This window comes from Phyllostomus discolor, chromosome 13 (assembly GCF_004126475.2).
Source record: "Phyllostomus discolor isolate MPI-MPIP mPhyDis1 chromosome 13, mPhyDis1.pri.v3, whole genome shotgun sequence".
Classification (NCBI taxonomy): Eukaryota; Metazoa; Chordata; class Mammalia; order Chiroptera; family Phyllostomidae; genus Phyllostomus; species Phyllostomus discolor.
This window is the reverse complement of record NC_040915.2, coordinates 40,612,305-40,629,290: the sequence shown is the minus strand read 5'-3', so window position 1 is coordinate 40,629,290 and position 16,986 is coordinate 40,612,305. Positions and strand designations below refer to the sequence as shown.

The 16,986-nt window shown below is 69.4% G+C and overlaps 2 protein-coding genes across 3 annotated transcripts in view; one reads left to right on the top strand and one right to left on the bottom strand.

The window, feature by feature from the left end:
- Nucleotides 1-16,986, top strand: part of C13H7orf50 (chromosome 13 C7orf50 homolog) — a 50,111-nt gene that overhangs the window by 22,395 nt on the left and 10,730 nt on the right. Inside the window, exon 1 of one of the 2 annotated variants that reach the window (XM_036014817.1) lies at nt 15,888-16,061. The exons of the other annotated variant lie outside the window; for it this stretch is intronic. Within the exon in view, the coding sequence (XP_035870710.1) occupies nt 15,903-16,061 (159 nt within the window). The 5' untranslated portion in view covers nt 15,888-15,902. Of the gene's footprint in view, nt 1-15,887; nt 16,062-16,986 lie in introns of those variants that run through there. 2 annotated transcript variants of the gene reach the window in all.
- On the bottom strand, nt 837-10,980 carry GPR146 (G protein-coupled receptor 146). Its single transcript, XM_028528529.2, has 2 exons — nt 10,802-10,980; nt 837-2,196 (listed from the first exon to the last, which is right to left on the bottom strand). The coding sequence occupies exon 2, from the start codon at nt 2,176-2,178 to the stop codon at nt 1,177-1,179; it is 1,002 nt and encodes a 333-aa protein (XP_028384330.1). The 5' UTR covers nt 2,179-2,196; nt 10,802-10,980; the 3' UTR covers nt 837-1,176.

Sequence of the window (16,986 nt, the reverse complement as noted above, 5' to 3'; positions counted from 1 at the left end):
CCCTCCTGCTCTGGGGCTGTGCTGCCCCCGCTCGGGCCCAGGGCCTTCTTGCCTGAGCCCTGGGCCCTAAAAGGCCTCCAGCTCTCCCTGTGGCCTGGCCGGCCGCCCTTTTCCACGCCCCCCCAAGGCTTTTGGCCACTCCGGTCCACAGGGGTGAGGCGTGCACTCCCTCGGCCCCGTGGCTGCCGGCGCACGGTGAGCGGCTGCGGCACTGCGTCACTTCCTGTCACCCCTTGCAGGGACCCTCTGCCGGGACGACACCCCGCAGATGTGTGGAACCACAGCCGTGTGTGGGGTGTGCCCCCAGTGCCGGCAGTGGCTGTTCCGGCAGCACAGTGCAGGGACGGTTAGCGCCGCTGCAGGGCCGTGCCGCAGGGCCCAGCCGGCCGCCCGGCTCCTGCCACGCGTGGTGGCGGCTGTGCGTCCGGCCCTGCTGTCTGGGGAGGGGGGGCTGGCCTGCGCCCCTTCCTCTCAGCCGGCAGAGGGTGGGGACAGGCCTCTGGGTGGTGCTGGCCGTGGTGCTGACGGCCGTCCTGTGGGCACCCTCCTCGGTTCCTGGACCCCTTAGTGGCCTCAGGTGACCTGTGGAATCGGGGACAGGGGTGGGGGCGTCTTTGGATGGAGTGGACCGTAGCAGGGAACCGCCGAGAGGGTCTCCGGGCCCTTGGACAGATGTGGGCTTGTCCGCTGACCTGCACCCCCTTCCGGCCGCCCACCCCCACCAACACACGCTCTGCTCTACCTCCTTCATTTTAATGCTCCATGCCCGTCTCGCAGACGCCCCTCTTCGTGCAGACAGACGTGAGGGGGTCAAGTGCTCGACCGGTCTACACGGTACAGACACGGGCTTTGACCCCCACCACTTCATCGGAAAGCCCCTGCTGGGAGGCCGAGCGCGCAGGCCGGGGGCGGGGCTGGCGGGGCACGGGCCAGGGAGCCCCGGAGGAACACAGGAAGGGTCAAGAGCACACGCCTCGTGCTGCTGTGCGTCCTTGCCTCAGTGTGTCCGCCGGGGAGAGAGCAGCAGAGTGTGCAGGTGACAGAGTGCCGTGCGTGGGGCCGAGGCGTCAGTCACCCGGTCCCCCAGGATGCGAGACCCCGGTGGCATGAGGGAGCGACAGGCTTGGCCTGGGCACCGGGCGCCACCTCTGTGGGCTGACCCGTGCCGCCAGCCGTCTACGCCAGCACCTGCTGGACCCCCGGCTGGTCCTCGGAGCAGCTCCGGCGCCCACAGGGGGTCTTCTTTATCAGCCGCCGCAGCTTGCCAGGGAAGCTCCTGCTGATGTAGCGGTACAGCAGCGGCGTCACAGCGCTGCTGGAGAGGGCGAGGCACCTGGACAGGTCCCTCGCGAAGAGCAGCATCCCCAGGTGCTGCTCGTCCACAGGCCGCCCCCGCAAGGCCAGGGACGTGTGCCCCAGGAGGGTCAGGTAGTGCGGCGTCCAGAGCCCGAACTGCGTGCACACGGTGGCCACCAGGAGCCGGTGCACCGAGGGGTCCAGCCTCCCCGCCTCCTGGTCGAGGGGCGTGTCCTGCTTGCGGATGCGCGAGACCAGCACCAGGGCGTAGAGCACGGCCAGGCCGGGCACCAGGTACCCGATGAGCACCATGATGGTGCTGGCGGCCTCCGTGTGCTGCATCTGGGCGCACTCGGCCAGCCGGGCGGCCACGTGGCTGCAGATGTAGGAGAGCAGGGAGGAGAAGCTGGTGAGCAGGGCGCCGCCCCAGACGAAGCCACACACGTGCCGGCTGTTGTAGACGCTGGACATGTAGGTGCGCGGCAGCGCCCGCTCGATGTAGTAGTCCAGGCTGAGCAGGGCCGTGCAGTACATGGTCACCAGCGCGCAGACGTCGAACAGCACCAGCAGCGTGACCTGGGCCTCGCCGCCGGGGCCCCCCGGGGCCCAGCCGGAGGCGCCGGGGCCCAGCAGGAGCGCGGGCGCCAGGGCGCTGAGCAGCAGGCCCGCCACGGCCATGTTGACGAAGTAGACGTCGGGCATGGCCATGCTGCCCTGCTCGTGCAGGTTCACCAGGATCAGCAGGCTGTTGTAGCCCAGGCCGACGGGGACGCCCACGGCCAGGTAGAGCAGGGACACGGCCGACAGGGCCAGCCGGGCGTGCTGGCAGAGGGGCTGGTCCTCGCCCCCGCCCGTGCTGTTGAGCGGGCTGCAGCTCCACATGGCGCCGGGCGCCGCAGGCTGTGGGGAGAGGGGGGTTCGTTGTTACCCGGAGCCGAGCCCCGGGCCCGCGGGCCGCTCGGGGGAGCTGGGGGACGGCCAGACACTGGCCTCGGAGTTTCCTGCGAGAGCCGCTGCGGGCTGCCGTCTCAGGCCCCAGGCAGGGCCAGTGCCTGGGGGTCATGTGCTGCAGGGTCTTCGCAGCGCGGCCAGCCTCCTAACCCCGTTTCTGCGAGAAAGGGGGGCAAGGGGGCATGGGTCCCGGCTCTTCTTAGGGCCGCTGTGTGCTGGCCATGGCAGGCGCTCCACCTGCTCACCCTCGGAGCACCTGGCTGAGTTGGGCTTCTCTCCACCAGGAGGGGACGCTCTGCAGGGCCCCTGCTGGCCTGGGTCGGGACTCAGACCCAGGCTCCGTGCCGCCCCCCCTCCCCCACCCCGGCGCTGTCCCTGGAGAGCAGGATGATGGTGAGTCAGGGTGCCCGCAGGCCACGAGCAGGCCAGCCGGAACAGACCACAGGGCACCCAGGGGCAAACCCCACGTGCTGCTTGTCCCAGGCCTTGCCGTGACAGGTGTGACTCAGCCAAGGTCAGGAAGGCCTGCAGTGCGGGGAGAGCTGGGCTGGCACACAGCCCTGCCCTCTGGCATCAGCCTGGACCCGGCCCAGCTGCGTGGGCAGCGACAGCCCCTCTGCCTGCCCCCAATGCCCTCTCACGGCGCCTGGGCGCAGGTGACAGAGCGCGGGGTGCGGGGGCCCTGGTGCCTGAGCTGCGCTGGGCGGGCTGGAAGCACTGCTTCCGGGGAGGGCTGGCTGTGTGGGCGGGAGGCCCGAGAGGGGGCCTGGCCCCACGGTGCTCAGGAGGCCGTCTGCGGGGGACCCCGGCCCTGCACCTCTGCCTCGCAGGCCCTGCATGGGCAGGTGGCCCAGGGTGGCCCGTCCACCCACAGTGTGGGGCCTGGGGGAGAACGGGCAGGGAGGGCAGATGTCACCAGCCTCTGGAGGGGAACCTCGAATTCAGAGACGCTGGGCCCAAGCCCGTCTCTGCTTGCAGACCCAGAGCAGCCCTCTCAGCGCGCCGGTCCAATCGCCGGTCCAGACCTGGGCTGCGTCCAGGGCTCAGGCCACAGCCACAGCCAGCCCACCGAGGGGGCACTGGCCCCGCCCTGTGTCCCACAGCCCTTCGGCACTGCTGCCGTGTCCCGCCCCCTCGGGCCCCCTCGGGCCAGGTGACAGGGCCGGGCGACAGTGCTTGGCAGCGTCCTCCTGCCCCCAGCAGGAGCGCGTCCGCGTGGTTTCTCAGCGCCGTCTGGCTGCCCTGGGCCCGCCGGGAGGGACGCCGAGGACGAGGCGACGTTGGCGACCCTCGTGAGCACTGCTCGCCAGCGGGTGTCAGACGGTGACGCGCGCGCCAGCGGCCGGGCCCAGCCGTCCCCCCACACGTGCTGCTGTTGCCCCGCCGAGAGGGACGGCGAGGGGCAGGTCCTCCCGTCGGGACGGTGCTCCTCGGCTGCGGGGCTGGCTGCGGGGCTGGCTGCGTGGGCAGAGCCACCCCGGGGCAGGGAGGCGGCCCCTGCTGGAGCCGCCGCCTGCTGAGCCGCCGGGAGGGCGTGGGCATGGGCTCTGTCCGGCAGACCTCACCGGGCTCCAGTTCCGAGGAAGTGCTGCACCCTTGTGGCTGCTGTGGACCCTTCTTACCCCAGCATGGCCTGGCCTCGCCCAGACGGTCTTCGAGGACCCCTGGAGCCCCCCCAGGACGCCCCCACCTGCTCCTGCTGTCAGCCTTCCCTGCCGTGGGCTTGGGCTGGGGGGGCCGCAGCCCCCTATCGGGGGGGGGGGGGTTCACTAGTGAAAGGCGCAGCCCTGCGCCCACTGCCAGGGGCCGCGGCCCGGAAGACGCGCCCAGCCCCTCCCACTACTCCAGTCCCACAGGCCCCGCCCCGGCACAGAGAGGCTCCGTGCCCCGGGGCCCCCAGGCCCCCAGGCCCCCCAGGCCCCCTGCGCAGCCTGCGATGGCGCCGTGAGGATGTGCATCCCTCTGTCTGCCTTGCTTGGCAGGCACCACGGCCCCTCCCTGCCTGTTTACTGCCCTCTCAAACGAGGGGCTGTGCCTGGACAGGCCAGTGTCGCAGGCTGCTCCCACCTGCCCCTCCTGCCCCCTCGGTGGCCTGGCCGTGGCCTCAGCCCTGTGCAGCCCAAGCCCGTGTGGGGGACACTGCAGTTAGGAGCTCCTTTCCCCTGAGACCTGTGGGTGGGAGCCGAGGACACACAGGCGGCCCTCTGGGCCGTAGCTGGACCTCAGGGAGGGGGCCAGAGCTTCCCGGGGGGGGGGGGGTGCCCCGAGAGCTCCGAAGCAGCGCAGCACAGTGCAGTGGGGGCAGGTGTCCCCCGTGAAGGGAGGGACGAGCTCCTCCTGCAGGCCGCTGCAGGCCCCTTTGCCCCAAAGCCCCCACTGCGGCTGCGGAGGGGGGGGGGGTGACAGGGACTGCGCCCCCGAGGGCATCGCCTGCAGCGGGAAGAGCAGCGGCAGACATCCGGCTCTGGCTCAGACGGGCTCCGTCCTGGGCAGGCGTGAGACCTGCCCAGAGTTTCCCTGAAGTGCTCCTGGGCCTCGCGGCCCCTGCCTGTGCGGGAGGGCGAGCATGGGGGTGGGGACTGAGCGACCGGGGGGGGGGGGGGGGGGGCAGACCAGGACCCCGCTGCTCGACCCCCTGGCCGCACCCACTGGCCACGCCCACTGGCCACGCCCGGACAGGGCTGTAAACTGGCCCAGGCAGAGCCAGCGTCGGGCGCCGTTCGGGCCAGGTCGGCTGTGAGGGTGACCCCGATGTCGGGTGCAGGTTACGGGCTGAAAGGGGCCAGTGTCCCTCCACTTTCCGCTGGAAGAGGGCCCGCCGGGCCGCTGTCCAGCGTGCTTCCTGGGGCGGGGGCACCTTGTCTCTGCCGGTCTTACTCAGAGATGGGGGGCAACGGCGGCTGTCAGAGCCGCCTTGTTCTACAAGTGCAGGCGTGTGGCTTTTCCAGAGCGGGGACCGCTCATTGTCAGCCCCGTGAGGTCGAAGGGTGAGAGGGCGGCAGGTCCTCACCTCCCAGCTGCTGGGCTTGGCCCCGCCTCCTCCCTGGTCCCATTTCCCTGAAGCCAGCCCCTCCTCCAAGCGCTCAGGGTTGTGAGCTGGGACAGGGAGTGGTTGGGGAAGAGGGAGGGCCTGACCACAGTGCTGTGGCCGCCCCCCCCCCCCAGCACAGGCGGGGCACAGGCGGGCAACGGCTTCTAGGTATCAAGCCTGTTCCTTCCTGAGAAAGAGGAACTTGGAACTCCGCTGGGCAACGCAGGGTTCCAGGAAGGGCCCAGAGATGGGGGTGGAGGGGGTTCCAGTGTCGCCGTCACCTGCTGCGTCCCCTCAGCTGAAGGGGCCTGGCTGGGTGAGGGCCCTGTGGGCCTCTCCTCCCACTCCCACTCCCACCCCACCCCTGCCCGCCCGCCCGCCCCTCAGGACTCTCGGCTGGGCCAGCACCTCCTTCTCAGTCCCACCGCCGCCTCCCCCCTCCCCCGCAGCACCTGCCTCCGGCTCCTGAGGACAGGCACCCAGGTGCGGCTCGAGGGCGCTGCACCCCACCGGACCCCAGCACGTGCAGCACGTGCCCGGGCCCCCTGCCCATGGGAACCTCTAAGGCAGGGGTGTCCAACCTTGTGGCGTCTCTGGGACACGCTCAAAGGAGAAGAGCTGTCTTGGGCCACACAGTAAATACATTATGACACGTAATCACAGAGGAAACTCAACGTTTCAAGTAAACGTACGGTTCTGTGTTGGGTGCAGGTTGGACACCCCTGCTCAGAGCAGAGCCGTGGTCCCAGCCTCTGCAGGGGGGGGGGGGGGTGCCTTGGGACTCCAGCAGACTTACCCGTTAGAGGGAGGCTGGGAGGAGGTTCCAGAGGCCAGAGTTCCCGGCTCAACAAGGATGGATGGAGCCCCACCTGTGTCGTCGGTGCCGCCGTGGACCCTCAGGCCGGGCGGCCCCTCAGGCAGGGCGGCCAGGCCTTCCGCCGTCCGACTGAGGCAGAGGCTCCTCTGCCACGGGACTCGCAGGGGCTGTGTTTTCTGAGCCTGTGTGTACTGCCCTTCCCCCGACCCCTAGCTGTCTGTCCAAGGACTGAGCTGTCTGCAGGGCCCTCTCCTCCTGGACCTGCAGCCGGGCCCGTGTGTCACCAGCAGGAGGACCGCCGCTCTTCCCACCCACTCCCGCACGCCGGCTCCCAGGAACCTCAGGGCTCTGGTAACTAGTTCTCGAGAGGGCGCCATGCCCCACGTCCTGCAGGCTAGCCTCTGCCCCTGGGCCATGTGGCCTCCTCCTGGGCGGGGTGAGGGTGGTCTGGCCAGGGTCTGGGTGCTCCAGGCTGGGGTCCTGGCAGTGAGCACAGGGTGGCCCCAGCTCTGGCCTGTGCCCCTCTGACAGCTCCCCACGCCACCTGGAGGTCCCACAGCCCCGGCTCTGCCTCTGGGTGCCCACAGGCCGCCTCTTGGGGATCCAGCTGTCAAATGGCACGGAGGCCCGAGGACAGCTCAGGAGGCCTGGGCGCTGGGCCCCCTGCAGCCCCGGGTGACCAGTGAGTCCAAGTGCTGGCAGAAAGGCCCTGTGGGACCTGGGTTTGGAGTGGAGGCCTGCGGGGGGTGGGGGGCTGGCCAGGCCAAGGAAGGGTAAGCTGGCAGGAAAGCTGGCGACTGACAGGCCCTCCAGGGCTCTCTGCCCACCGCCCGAGGCCTGAAAGTGCGTGCAGGGTGGGCGCCCAGGCAGCAGCAGCCCCCTCCCCTAGCGGCGGGGCGGCAGTGGCCTCAGGCCTGGGCGATGGAGGGGGACAGACAGGCAGGGGCCTAGTGGCTGCGCCCCAGTGAGAGCCCAGCCCCAGGAGCCCCCTCCCTGCAGGAAGGCAGTTCTGAGCCTGGCAGCACCTGGACCCCGGGCCTGACCCCCCAGCCCCCCAGGAGGGAACCTGAGCCCGGTCCGTGCGCTCGGGAGCTGGCGCAGCAGCTCCACGCCCCTCAGTCTCCAGGCGTCTCCACTGCACAGACGGACACCCAGACTCACAGTGTCCGCCATTTCCTGCCTCGGTTTCCCCAGTTTTTTAGGAAGACCCGTGTGAGGCTTTCGAAATGACCTAACAAACGCACTGCGTGCAGCACAGAGGGGCCTAGCCAACCCGGGCGCTGGGAGGACGAGGGGCGGCCCTCCCCCACCCCCCAGACCTCCTTCCACACAGGAAGCTGCAGTGGGAACTTCCTCCCAGGGCCCTGGCAGCTGGCGCCCGGGAGAGGAAACCAGGGCGGGAGGGGCGGGCGCTGGGGCCCTGTCACGGCCAAGCGAGCGTGCCCATGGAACGGACCCCCAAGGGGGCGCATGCCGGACCGCGGGGCTGTGCACTGGGCCCAGGTGCGGGTCGGGGCACAGCGGCGGCACCCCTGCAGGCGCCCTGCGTCCTGGCCGCCTTCGCAGCTGCCCTGGGAGTGGGGCCTGGGGGGGAGCTGAGCTCAGGGCGCTGCAAACAGCAGTCGTGGTCTCCGGGGTGGGGGGGTGCAGGCACGCGCACACGAGTGCGTTCACACGAGGCCGGCAGAAGTGAGCAACCAGCACCCTGCTCCCACGGAGCTGAACACATGTCGCCAGCCTCACCTTTCAGCGCCCGCCTCTGAGCCAGACGCTCGGCCCGCTGCCGCACCGGGGCCGCCGCAGCCTCGCCCTCGCCGCCGCCCGCACGGGTGGTCGCTTCCCCTGGCCACTCAGCCAGCACCAGCTCCCCCTCAGCTTCTCAGGCATCAGCTCCTGGGCCTGCCCACTCTCCCCCCTCACGGGCACTCATGCCCCACGCCTGGCTGGCAGAGCCTCCACGGCCCCGACAGCGGTGCACCCTTTGACACCAAGGGACCGGGGAGTGGGCACAGGAGGCCAAGGCCAGGCAGCGCACCCTCAGAGGGTGGGCAGCTCGGCTAGGCGGCCGGTCCTGTCGACCTGGTGTGCAGCCTGAGACTCAGCCTCACGTGAATGTCCTGGAACAATCAGAATGCTTTGAAAGTGACTCCTGAGCATATTTCCTCAGTGCGGGCCGTCAGAGAGGCGTTAGCGGCAATTTACATCCAGCCGGCAGGAGCCAGGCGCTCGGAAAGGCTGACGTGGCCGCAGGTCCCCCACTGGGAGCCACACCCCCGATGCTATCTCAGACGCGGGCCTCCTCGGGGCGATGAGAAACGGCTCCCTACGTAGGCAGGCTGTCTGTCCTCATTCCACAGCTGTGTGCCTTCCGCTGTCCCAAGTGGCCGTGGGTGACAGCGCCCCGGGCAGCCGGCCCGGCTGCCTCTCGTTCTCCGTGGACAACAGGCCTGTTGGCCGGGGACCAGCCCGGGGACCGGCCGCAGCCTCCTCTCCTCAGACGCCGGGCACACACGCGCCCTTGTCTGTGCAGCAGGGTTACCTGGGGTTTCTGTCCCCGGAGCGGCGCGGTGGGAGCTGAGCCTGTCTCCGGGCGCACCAGGCCGAGGAGAGGCACAGGCAGAGGCAGAGGGAGGCCGGCTCAGAAGCCCAAGGGCCAGCCGAGCGGCTCCGGTCTCTGTCTCAGACGCCGGGCGCCCTGTCTGCCTGGCCTTGCGCTGGGTGTGCTCTTACCTGGGGACGTGCTCGGGGCCCAGATGCTATCGCCACCTGTGGCTCTTTCCGAGGGAGGGGCCAGCCAGCCAGGCTGGCTTATCACAGTCGCCCCCTGGTTCGCTGGGCTCTGACCGAACCGGAAGCCCCGGGGCCCCCTCGCCGACAGGCCTGGGAGGAGGGGGGCCCCGGGCGGACCTTCCGGCGATGCGTGAGACACCGGTCTGTTGCTCCCTGCCCTCTGCCCCTGGGGTGTCCCTTTTACTTGCAGAGACTCCCGGGCAGCGTGCTCTGGCGGCCTGGGTGAGGGAGGAGACCCGCTTCCTGCTCTCTAGACCGAGCCCTCTCTGCTCTTTGGGGCCTGGGCCGTGTTTGGGGTCCCGGCCTGCGGGGCCCCAGGAACAGATGCAGCCCGAGGCTGCCCCTTCACAGGGTGGCTTCAGCCTCAGGTGTTTCGGAGGCAGCGGCCAGAGGAGGGAACCCTGGGAAGCACTGTTTAAGGTGGCCGCCGGGGGTCTCCGAGAGGTGGCCCCAAGGCTGGGCCCAGGGACAGGACCCCCAGTGGCACAGTCGGGGCCAGGAGGTGGGAGCGGCAGGTCCCTCTTCCCGCCTGTGAACCACACAGGCACCTCCCTCTGATGGTTCTGGGCAGCTCAGGCCTCCTTTCACCCGGTAGCGGGCACAGTCGGCGTGCACCTTGTAACCGGAGTCCCCACGGGCACGTCAGGTGGCTGTTTGAGCACAGGGCAGCAGGTCCCTGTTGATGGCGGCGGCATCCTCCCCGGAGCTGTGTGCCTCTGTCCTCCCTGGAGGGGCAGGGCGGCAGCAGGGACCCCGGGCCAGAGGCCCTTGGCTCTATGCAGGGGGGGCGACGGGCTGGGCCGCCCAGCCTCCTGCCTGCACCTGTGGGCACTGCGACTGGAGGAAGATCCTGAGGTTCCGGCTCGGAGAGCGTGTCAGCCGTAGGGGTGCCGCTGCTCACTGTCAGCGATGCCTGCTGGGGACCCAGGGAGGATGGCAGAGGACTGCTCTCTGGGGAGCCCTAGCAGCCTGGGGACAGCCTCGGAGCCACCTCATACACGCTCTTGCGTCTGCAGAGGGCGTGGGGCGAGCTGCTGGCCGCCTTGTGAGAGGGAGTGTGCGTCTGGCCAGATGCTGAGACACGGGAGGGGCCACAGCTGCCCCACTGAGATAGGGCATGCACCCCTGGTTCGGAGCCGGAGGGAGCGGCGCACCCCCCCGCACCGCAGGAAGGCGGCTGTGGGGCACACGCAGTCAGGTGTCACTCCGCGATAAACAGAAATGGAGTCCCGCCACTTGCGATCACTGGGGTGGACCCACGGGACACTATGCTCAAGTGACATAGGTCAGAGATCTCACTTTCAACAAACGGAATTGAAACAGAAAAAGGTGGTGCAGGGCCCTGAACTGAGTCGTCCCGGTGGTGAGAGGGACGTGAGGCACCAGGTCTCCCTCACACTGGCGAGAGTGACCCTGCGACCCAGGGCGCCGCGCTGGGGGCTGTGACGGCGACCGCCACCAGGTTCTGCCCGAGCAGCAGAGGCGCTGGGCGTCCTCGGAGCCAGTCCGTGCCGGGAGGGGCCCGTCAGGGAACCAAGGCAGTCCCCGCAGAGCGGGTCTCCGCTCGGGCGCCCTTCAGAGTTTGTTATGACGCTGTCATCAGGAAAGGGACAAAGCTCCAACTGCGGGGACGTGAGTCGGCTGGACTGCTGGCCACCCGCAGGCACGGCTCCAGTGCCTGACAGGTTAACGACCGCGGGGCGGCCGCCTGCCTGGCTCCCCTCCCAGCGCCGCGGGGCTACAGCACCCCCCCGCGCCGAGGGGACCACGCAGGGCCCGGCCCAAGGACCTGCGGGTCCTAGAGGAGCGCCCGGCCGACGGGGCCACCGCAGCCCCAGGCTCGCTCCCCGCGCGGGCCGCGACCCCGCGGGCACTTAGCCGACCGGATCCCAACCCCACATTCGGCGCCCACTCACCGGCTCGCTGGGCCGCGCAGTCCCGGCGGGCGGGCAGCTGGGGGCTCCGGAGGCGGCAGGCTCACGGCACACGCCGCGCGGGGGCCTGTGTACACACGTGACCGCTCGCCCCGCCCCCCGCGTGGCCCCGCCCCCCTCGCGCTGCGGGTGCCGGCCTGCTGGCCGGGGCGGCGGAGCCCTTCCGGGAGGAGCTCCGGGAGGAGCGGGCGGCGAGTGCAGGGGCAGGCCTGGGGGCGAGGGGCCGTGGTGCTGAGTCAGCGCGCTCTGAGCTAAGGGGCCGGGCCTCGGCGCCTTTGGGAGCACCTGCCGCCGTGCGCCCTGGAGCCTGGGTTTCTCTGTGCACTGACCTGGCCCCAGGACGCCGCTTAAAGGGACAGTACATGGTGTGCAGCCCCACTGACTTTGTAGCTGCCGTTGGAATTCCTGTGGTGACAGGACGTGGCAGCACACTCAGGCTCGCGCTCCAGGGGCATGTCTGTCTGAAAGCCTGAGTGTGCAGGTTGTGGAGTTTGACGCGGGGTTGCTGGGGCAGAGCGGGGCTGGCGGGCGGCCGGCCTGCTCCGAGTGTGGATGGGAGCCGGGACTGGGCTTGGCAGGGGGCGCGGCTCCCTCTCAGCACAGGCCACCGGTAGACCCCTTTGCCCCCCACCCCCACGCCGGGACCCTGCTGGAAATACCTCGGTCAACTCCTCAGGCCAGCACCAGTGGCGGTGGCAGCAAGCGTCACGCAGTGGGCCGCGCCTGCCCCCAAGGCCGGGACCGGTCACCGTCAGCCAGCACCGACGGCCTAGGCCCTCAGAGCCGCCTCTCTAGGCACCAGCTCCCAGAGCTCACCAGCTTGGCTCGGGCACCCACCTGCCAGGGCTCCCTGTGGCGGGGGCCGGTGAGAAGAAGGCCGTCTGCCGGCCAGGCCCCGACCCTACCGACTAGGCGGCACCCGACCCGAGAGGCGCTCCCGTGGGGGCCCAGAGGGGGCGGCAGCGTGGGGTACGGCCTCCCGGCTTTCCCTCGTCCCGGGCCTCGGAAACCGGGAGCGATGTGCCAAGGCCACAGAGCAGATAGCCGGGTTGGAACCCAGGCGGTCTGGGGCTTCCTGGGTCAGGCCTGGGGATGCCGGGCCCTCCGGGCACCTGCCCGAGCAGCCGTGTGGCCTTCTCTGCGTGCACGGCCTCGAATCCCCAGGGAGGGTCCCTGGAACACCCGCAGGGCGTCCTGCGGCGAGAGCCTGGCCTGGGGGCCGCCCTGACCACCGGTCTGCACAGGAGGCTTCCCCTGCGCCCAGGCAGACCCAGCCGATGGGCCGGGAGCAGGCTGGGGGCGGGGCCGTGTGTGTCCACGGTGAGCCAGGGTAGCCCTTCTCGGCCAGGGGTGCGGGCCTGCTCCGGGGCTGTGGCTGGCTGCGTCCCCCGCTCCCTCCTGTGTGAGGCCAGGCGACTCTGGGGGCAGCTGCCCCGGGCACACGGCACACGTGGAGTGAGCCTGAGGCTGGGGCTTGCGGCTGCACCCTGGTCTGCTGGCACCCCTGCCTTGCTGGGGACTGCGAGGCTCCACAGTGAGCAGGGAGGCTACGGCCCAGCGCCCAGCTGCGGCAACGGCAGTGCCACACCATGGACTGTGGGAGTGTCCCTGTTGGTCACTGTGCTCACCAGTCTTGAGACTCGGTGCCCTTCCTCTTTGATCTGGGTGGCAGTCGATGTGGCCGCTTCCACACCGTGGGGACCCTGGACTGCCGGTCAGGGACTGGAGAGTGGTCTGCTCACTGGGGTCTGTTTGCATTTGGCTTTTCCCTTGGGGGATGGGAGGGCAACGTGGGGGTTGCAGCACCCCACTGAAAAGGCAGGCTGGCTCTCCTTCTGAAGGTGCAGCTCTTAGCCCTGGTGCACTTCCTAGGCTGACGTGCTCCATGTGGCACGTGGGTCCGGGGCCAGGAGCGTTCAAATTTGGATTTGCTGATTCTTGTGAGCGCGGCTCACGGCAAGGTTACACTTGGCCCTCTGCATGGCCCCAGCAAGGTGTGAACTTTGGAGAAAGTGTGGAGGGAGGGCTGGGCGAGAGCAGTCAGTTCTGAGCTGGGCCGTGGCCCCTCCACGGTCACGATGGATCAGTGTTCCGTCGGTGCAGCTGTCTCCCTGCTGTAACCCAACACAGGGCCCCCCCCGTTTCCTGAGTGCCGTCCTGCCTGCTCTGCCAGCGCCCCTGTGCTCGGGGGTGGCGGGGTATCCCCTTAGTCATGGGGAAGGACCCTGGGTGGGTTTCGGGCTGCGTCCTGAGGCCTCTGGCCTAGCAATGAGATCAAGTGGCGATTTTTAGGTGGCGGCTGTGAGCCGCCTTCAGCGTGCAGTGTGGCCAGCGGCACTGGGTGTCCGCCTGCCGACTGTCCCCTGCTGGGGCTGTGCCCCCAGTGGGGCAGGCACACTGGCTGTGCTAGGGGCCCGGCGGCCTCCAGGCGTGCCCTGCCAGAGCAGACCTGCCCGTGACACAGCAGAAAGCGCACCCTCGCGTCTCTGGGGGGGTCCCGGCAGCAACTCGGCTTCTGGGTGGCCGGCGCGGCGGGTCTGCTCCACACCCCACCCTCACGTCCCCAGCACCCCTCCCCGGCTCCTCCTCCACCCCGCGGGGGCCTCCCCCCCAGACAGCCAGGAGGTGTCCTCGCCTCCAGGTCTCCAGTCGGTGGCCACCTGTCTTCCTGGCGCCATTTTCCTCGACCTCCACCTCCCGCGGCCTTCCTAAATCACGACGTGCGAACACGCCAGGACTCCCTGCGCACCCCTGCTGCGGGCAGGCATCTGTTTGTGCGGGCGGCTGGGCCGGGCACCACAGCCTGGGTGGCCTGCACGCAGCAGTCCCTCCCCTCGGTCACGGAGGCTGGGGTCCAGCCCCAAGCAGCCCCAGCAGCTCCGTGTCTGCGGGGGCCACATCCTGGTTCAGACAGCGTCTTCCCACTGTGTCCTCCCAGGCGGACGGGGCCTCTTCTCAGAAAGCACTAGTGCCACTCCTCGGGGTCCCACCCCATGATGGAGTCACCCCACAGCCCTCCCTCCCACCACCGTCGAGTTGGGGGTGCGGGTTCAGCGGGTCAGTCTGTGGCAGCAGCACTTGTGTTCGTCCCCTGTGGTGCCCCGGCTCCCAGCCAGTCCGGCGGGAAGAAGTGGCATAACAGAGGTTTGCGTGTGCCTGTCACACACCCAGTCTCGTGACCAGGAGCTGCTGAGCCAACTGGGCGAGTAGGGGATCGAGGGTCTCTCAGTCCCCTCGGGGCGGGCTCAGCCACTGCCTCCAGCTGCTCGCCACAGGTAGGCCTCTTGGTCACACCGTCCCACTCCACGAGCTGGACCTTGTCCCCAGAGGCCCTGGGGGCCGTGTGAGGTGCCGTTCTTCTTAGAGGCCCCTGTGCTGCAAACCCCAGGGGTGCAGTGAACGGCCCAGTGCCTCAGTGTATGGCCCGGAGGGACAGGGCACATCCTGCAGCCTGGTCCCAGGTCAGACGGACCAAGGAGGGAGCGCTGGGTGGGGCGCAGGCAGGCCTGGCGCACTGTGCACCCTCGCTGAGCCTCGGTTTCCCCTCCGATGAGTGTGGGTGGCGGAGCAGCTGGAAGTGTGAGAGCCTGCCCTGGGCCTCGTGTCCCTGCACGTGGTGTCCTCGGCCAGCACCCAGCCTGCTGCCAGGCTGGGCCCCCGTCCTTTCCCCCAGGGCCTCCCCTTGAGTCACAGGACTGAACCGTGGGTTGAGAAGGCAGGCAGGAGGCCCCTGGGTGTGAGTGCTGACCGGGAAAGGCACCAGGAGGTCAGCACACAGGCACTCGCACCCCACGGAACCAGCAACCTCGGAAACTTGAAAATGCTTCTGAGTCTCACCCTCATCTGTGCAGTGGGGACCAGGTGCCAGCATCCCCCGGGTTAAACAAAGAGCCCTTGGGGGGAAAGGCAGAAACTGGACTTGAACAACAGTAGAAAAGGGGGGGAAAAGGACCTGCTCACCCTGCCCTACCTTCCCTCCCACCCAGCTCCCCTCACACCTCGCGGATCCGCCCCCCCCCCCACCAGGGTAGAGCAAGCCTCTGTGGTGGGTGGGGGGTGGGCCTCTGGGGACAGCAGGAAATGGCCGAGAACAAAAATAGGGAAAGACGTGGAGATCCTTATCAGGCTGGGAAGCCGGGCTGCCGGGATGTCACACCCAGAGCAGGAAGCCCACACCCACTAGCGTCCCTGGTGGCCAGGGGGAGAAAGGGCTTCTAACCCCGCAGCAGCCCGGGTGCAGGGTGCCCCGCCGCCCCTGGGGTCCGACCTTTGCCAGAGCTGCTGGGTGAGACAGGCTGGGTGCCCCCCAGGACCTCCTGAGGGCCCTTGGGTGGGGCCGGCAGGCGCCTGGCCGCTGGAGTGGGGTTTTTCCTGGGTCCTAAAGTTGGCCTGCGGTCTTGCCTCAGGGGAGGGAACACCGCTGTAGCAGGGGCTGACGGTGTGCACCGGGCAGGAAGGAGGGTGTGACTCGGGCCTCGGTTCCGCGAGCCCCTGTGGAATCCCGTTTCCTGCTGGACGCCAGCGCAGTGGCACCAGCCCCTGTCCTCGCGGAGCTGAGGGCGTGGGGGCTGGTCGCGAGTCAGAACTGCAGGGGGGAGCGCAGGGGGCTGCCCAGTCGGTGAAGCCTAGACGGTGTCCCTGAGGTTGCGGGTGAGACCTGCGACCTGATGCGAGCTCTGGAGGCAACGGGAAGGGCCTGCGGAAAGGCCCTGGGGGCGCTGGCAGGCCAGGCTCCAGGGGCCTGGGGTCACGTGGGGAAGGGGACAGCGCACGGGGCCCAGACCTGTGACTCGGGCCGGCGCAGAGAAGTGCGGAGCAGCCGAGAGGGGGCGGGTGCTGAGCTGCACCCGTCGGGTCTCCTGCCTCCTGCGTCGGGGGGCCGTCAGGGCGGGCTGGGGGCAAGGCCTGGCAACGGGCCGGGGTGTGGGCCGGGACGCGGCCCGGACCCCCGTTCGCTCTCCGGCACGACCCCGCGGAGGAGGGAGCCGGCGCCCGCCACACTCCGGGCGGGGCCGGGTCGGAGGGTCCCTGCGCACTTGCGGCGACCTGGCCACGCCCCCCGGCCGGGCGTTGAGGGCGCCTGATGGGGAGCCCCGCCCACACGCCGAGCGCCGCGCACTTGCGTCAGCGCCCAGCCGGCTGGATCTGGTTCCAGCCGCGCCGGGCCGGCCTGACATGCGCACTGCGCGAGGGTGAGGGTGGGGTGGGCCCCTGGGCAGACCCGGCAGCCGGGGACGCGGAGGTCAGTGCGCCGAGCCCGGGAGTGGAGCCGCGGGGTGGGGGGCGGTCTGTCCTGCACGAGCGCGCTGCGGGGGCTGGGGCGGGGCTGTTCCCGAGGGGGTTGCGGGGGTGTCCCGGCCGGGTGGACCCCTCCACCCGCTGCGTCCCCACGGGGTCGGGCCGCGGTGGGGGGCGCCTCGCCGTCGTTCTAGGGGGACGGCCCGGCGCCCCGTCTTATCCCCCGCTTCCCTGACCCCGGTTGCAGACAAGGGAGGGTGCTGCGCTGGCGAGACCTGGGGTGCCCGCGGACCCTGCTCACGCTGCGCGGAGCCCTGGGGGCCCGGTCTCAGCTCCGGGCCGTGTGACCCTAGGCAAGCCCCCTTGCCCCACCCCGTCCCATCACCTTATCCCATCATCTTATCCGTGGAACCGGGGAGCGGTCTGAGCCACGTCCCTGCCCCCCCAACGCGGACCGGCCAGTCCTGGCTCCGCCCCCTCCCAGGAAGAGTGTTGGTCGCTCGTGACCGGTGTCGAGGGCCTTCGCAGCCCGGCCTCCGTGCATTTGCAGGGCCCACCCCTCCTGGCGCGTGAGCGCCGGTGTTCTGGAGCCAAACCCCGCAGGGTGTTTGCCGTTTTGCTTGTGAAATTACTTAGCTGTAAGTTACTGCTCAAGAACGTGACCTCTTTATTTTTATTGTTGTGTACACGTAGGAGTTCTTGCAAAGGTGGAAACAGGTAGCCTACGGTTTGCAGCTGTGGTGGAATCACTCTGAAAATTACATTCAACAATTAATGAAGTTGACATAATGATACACTTTATAGAGATTTAATGCAACATTTGTTTTGATTTTGCTGTTTCTTTATCTTGGAGCCAATAACATGTTTTGTTTTTTTATCCATAGCTCAAACCTTTTGTGGACCCTGGATGCCCTCGAGGGCAGCAGGAC

What these genes read in the sequence shown, in the direction of transcription:
- GPR146 (XM_028528529.2), bottom strand. Translation starts at nt 2,178, where the DNA reads ATGTGGAGCTGCAGCCCGCTCAACAGCACGGGCGGGGGCGAGGACCAG.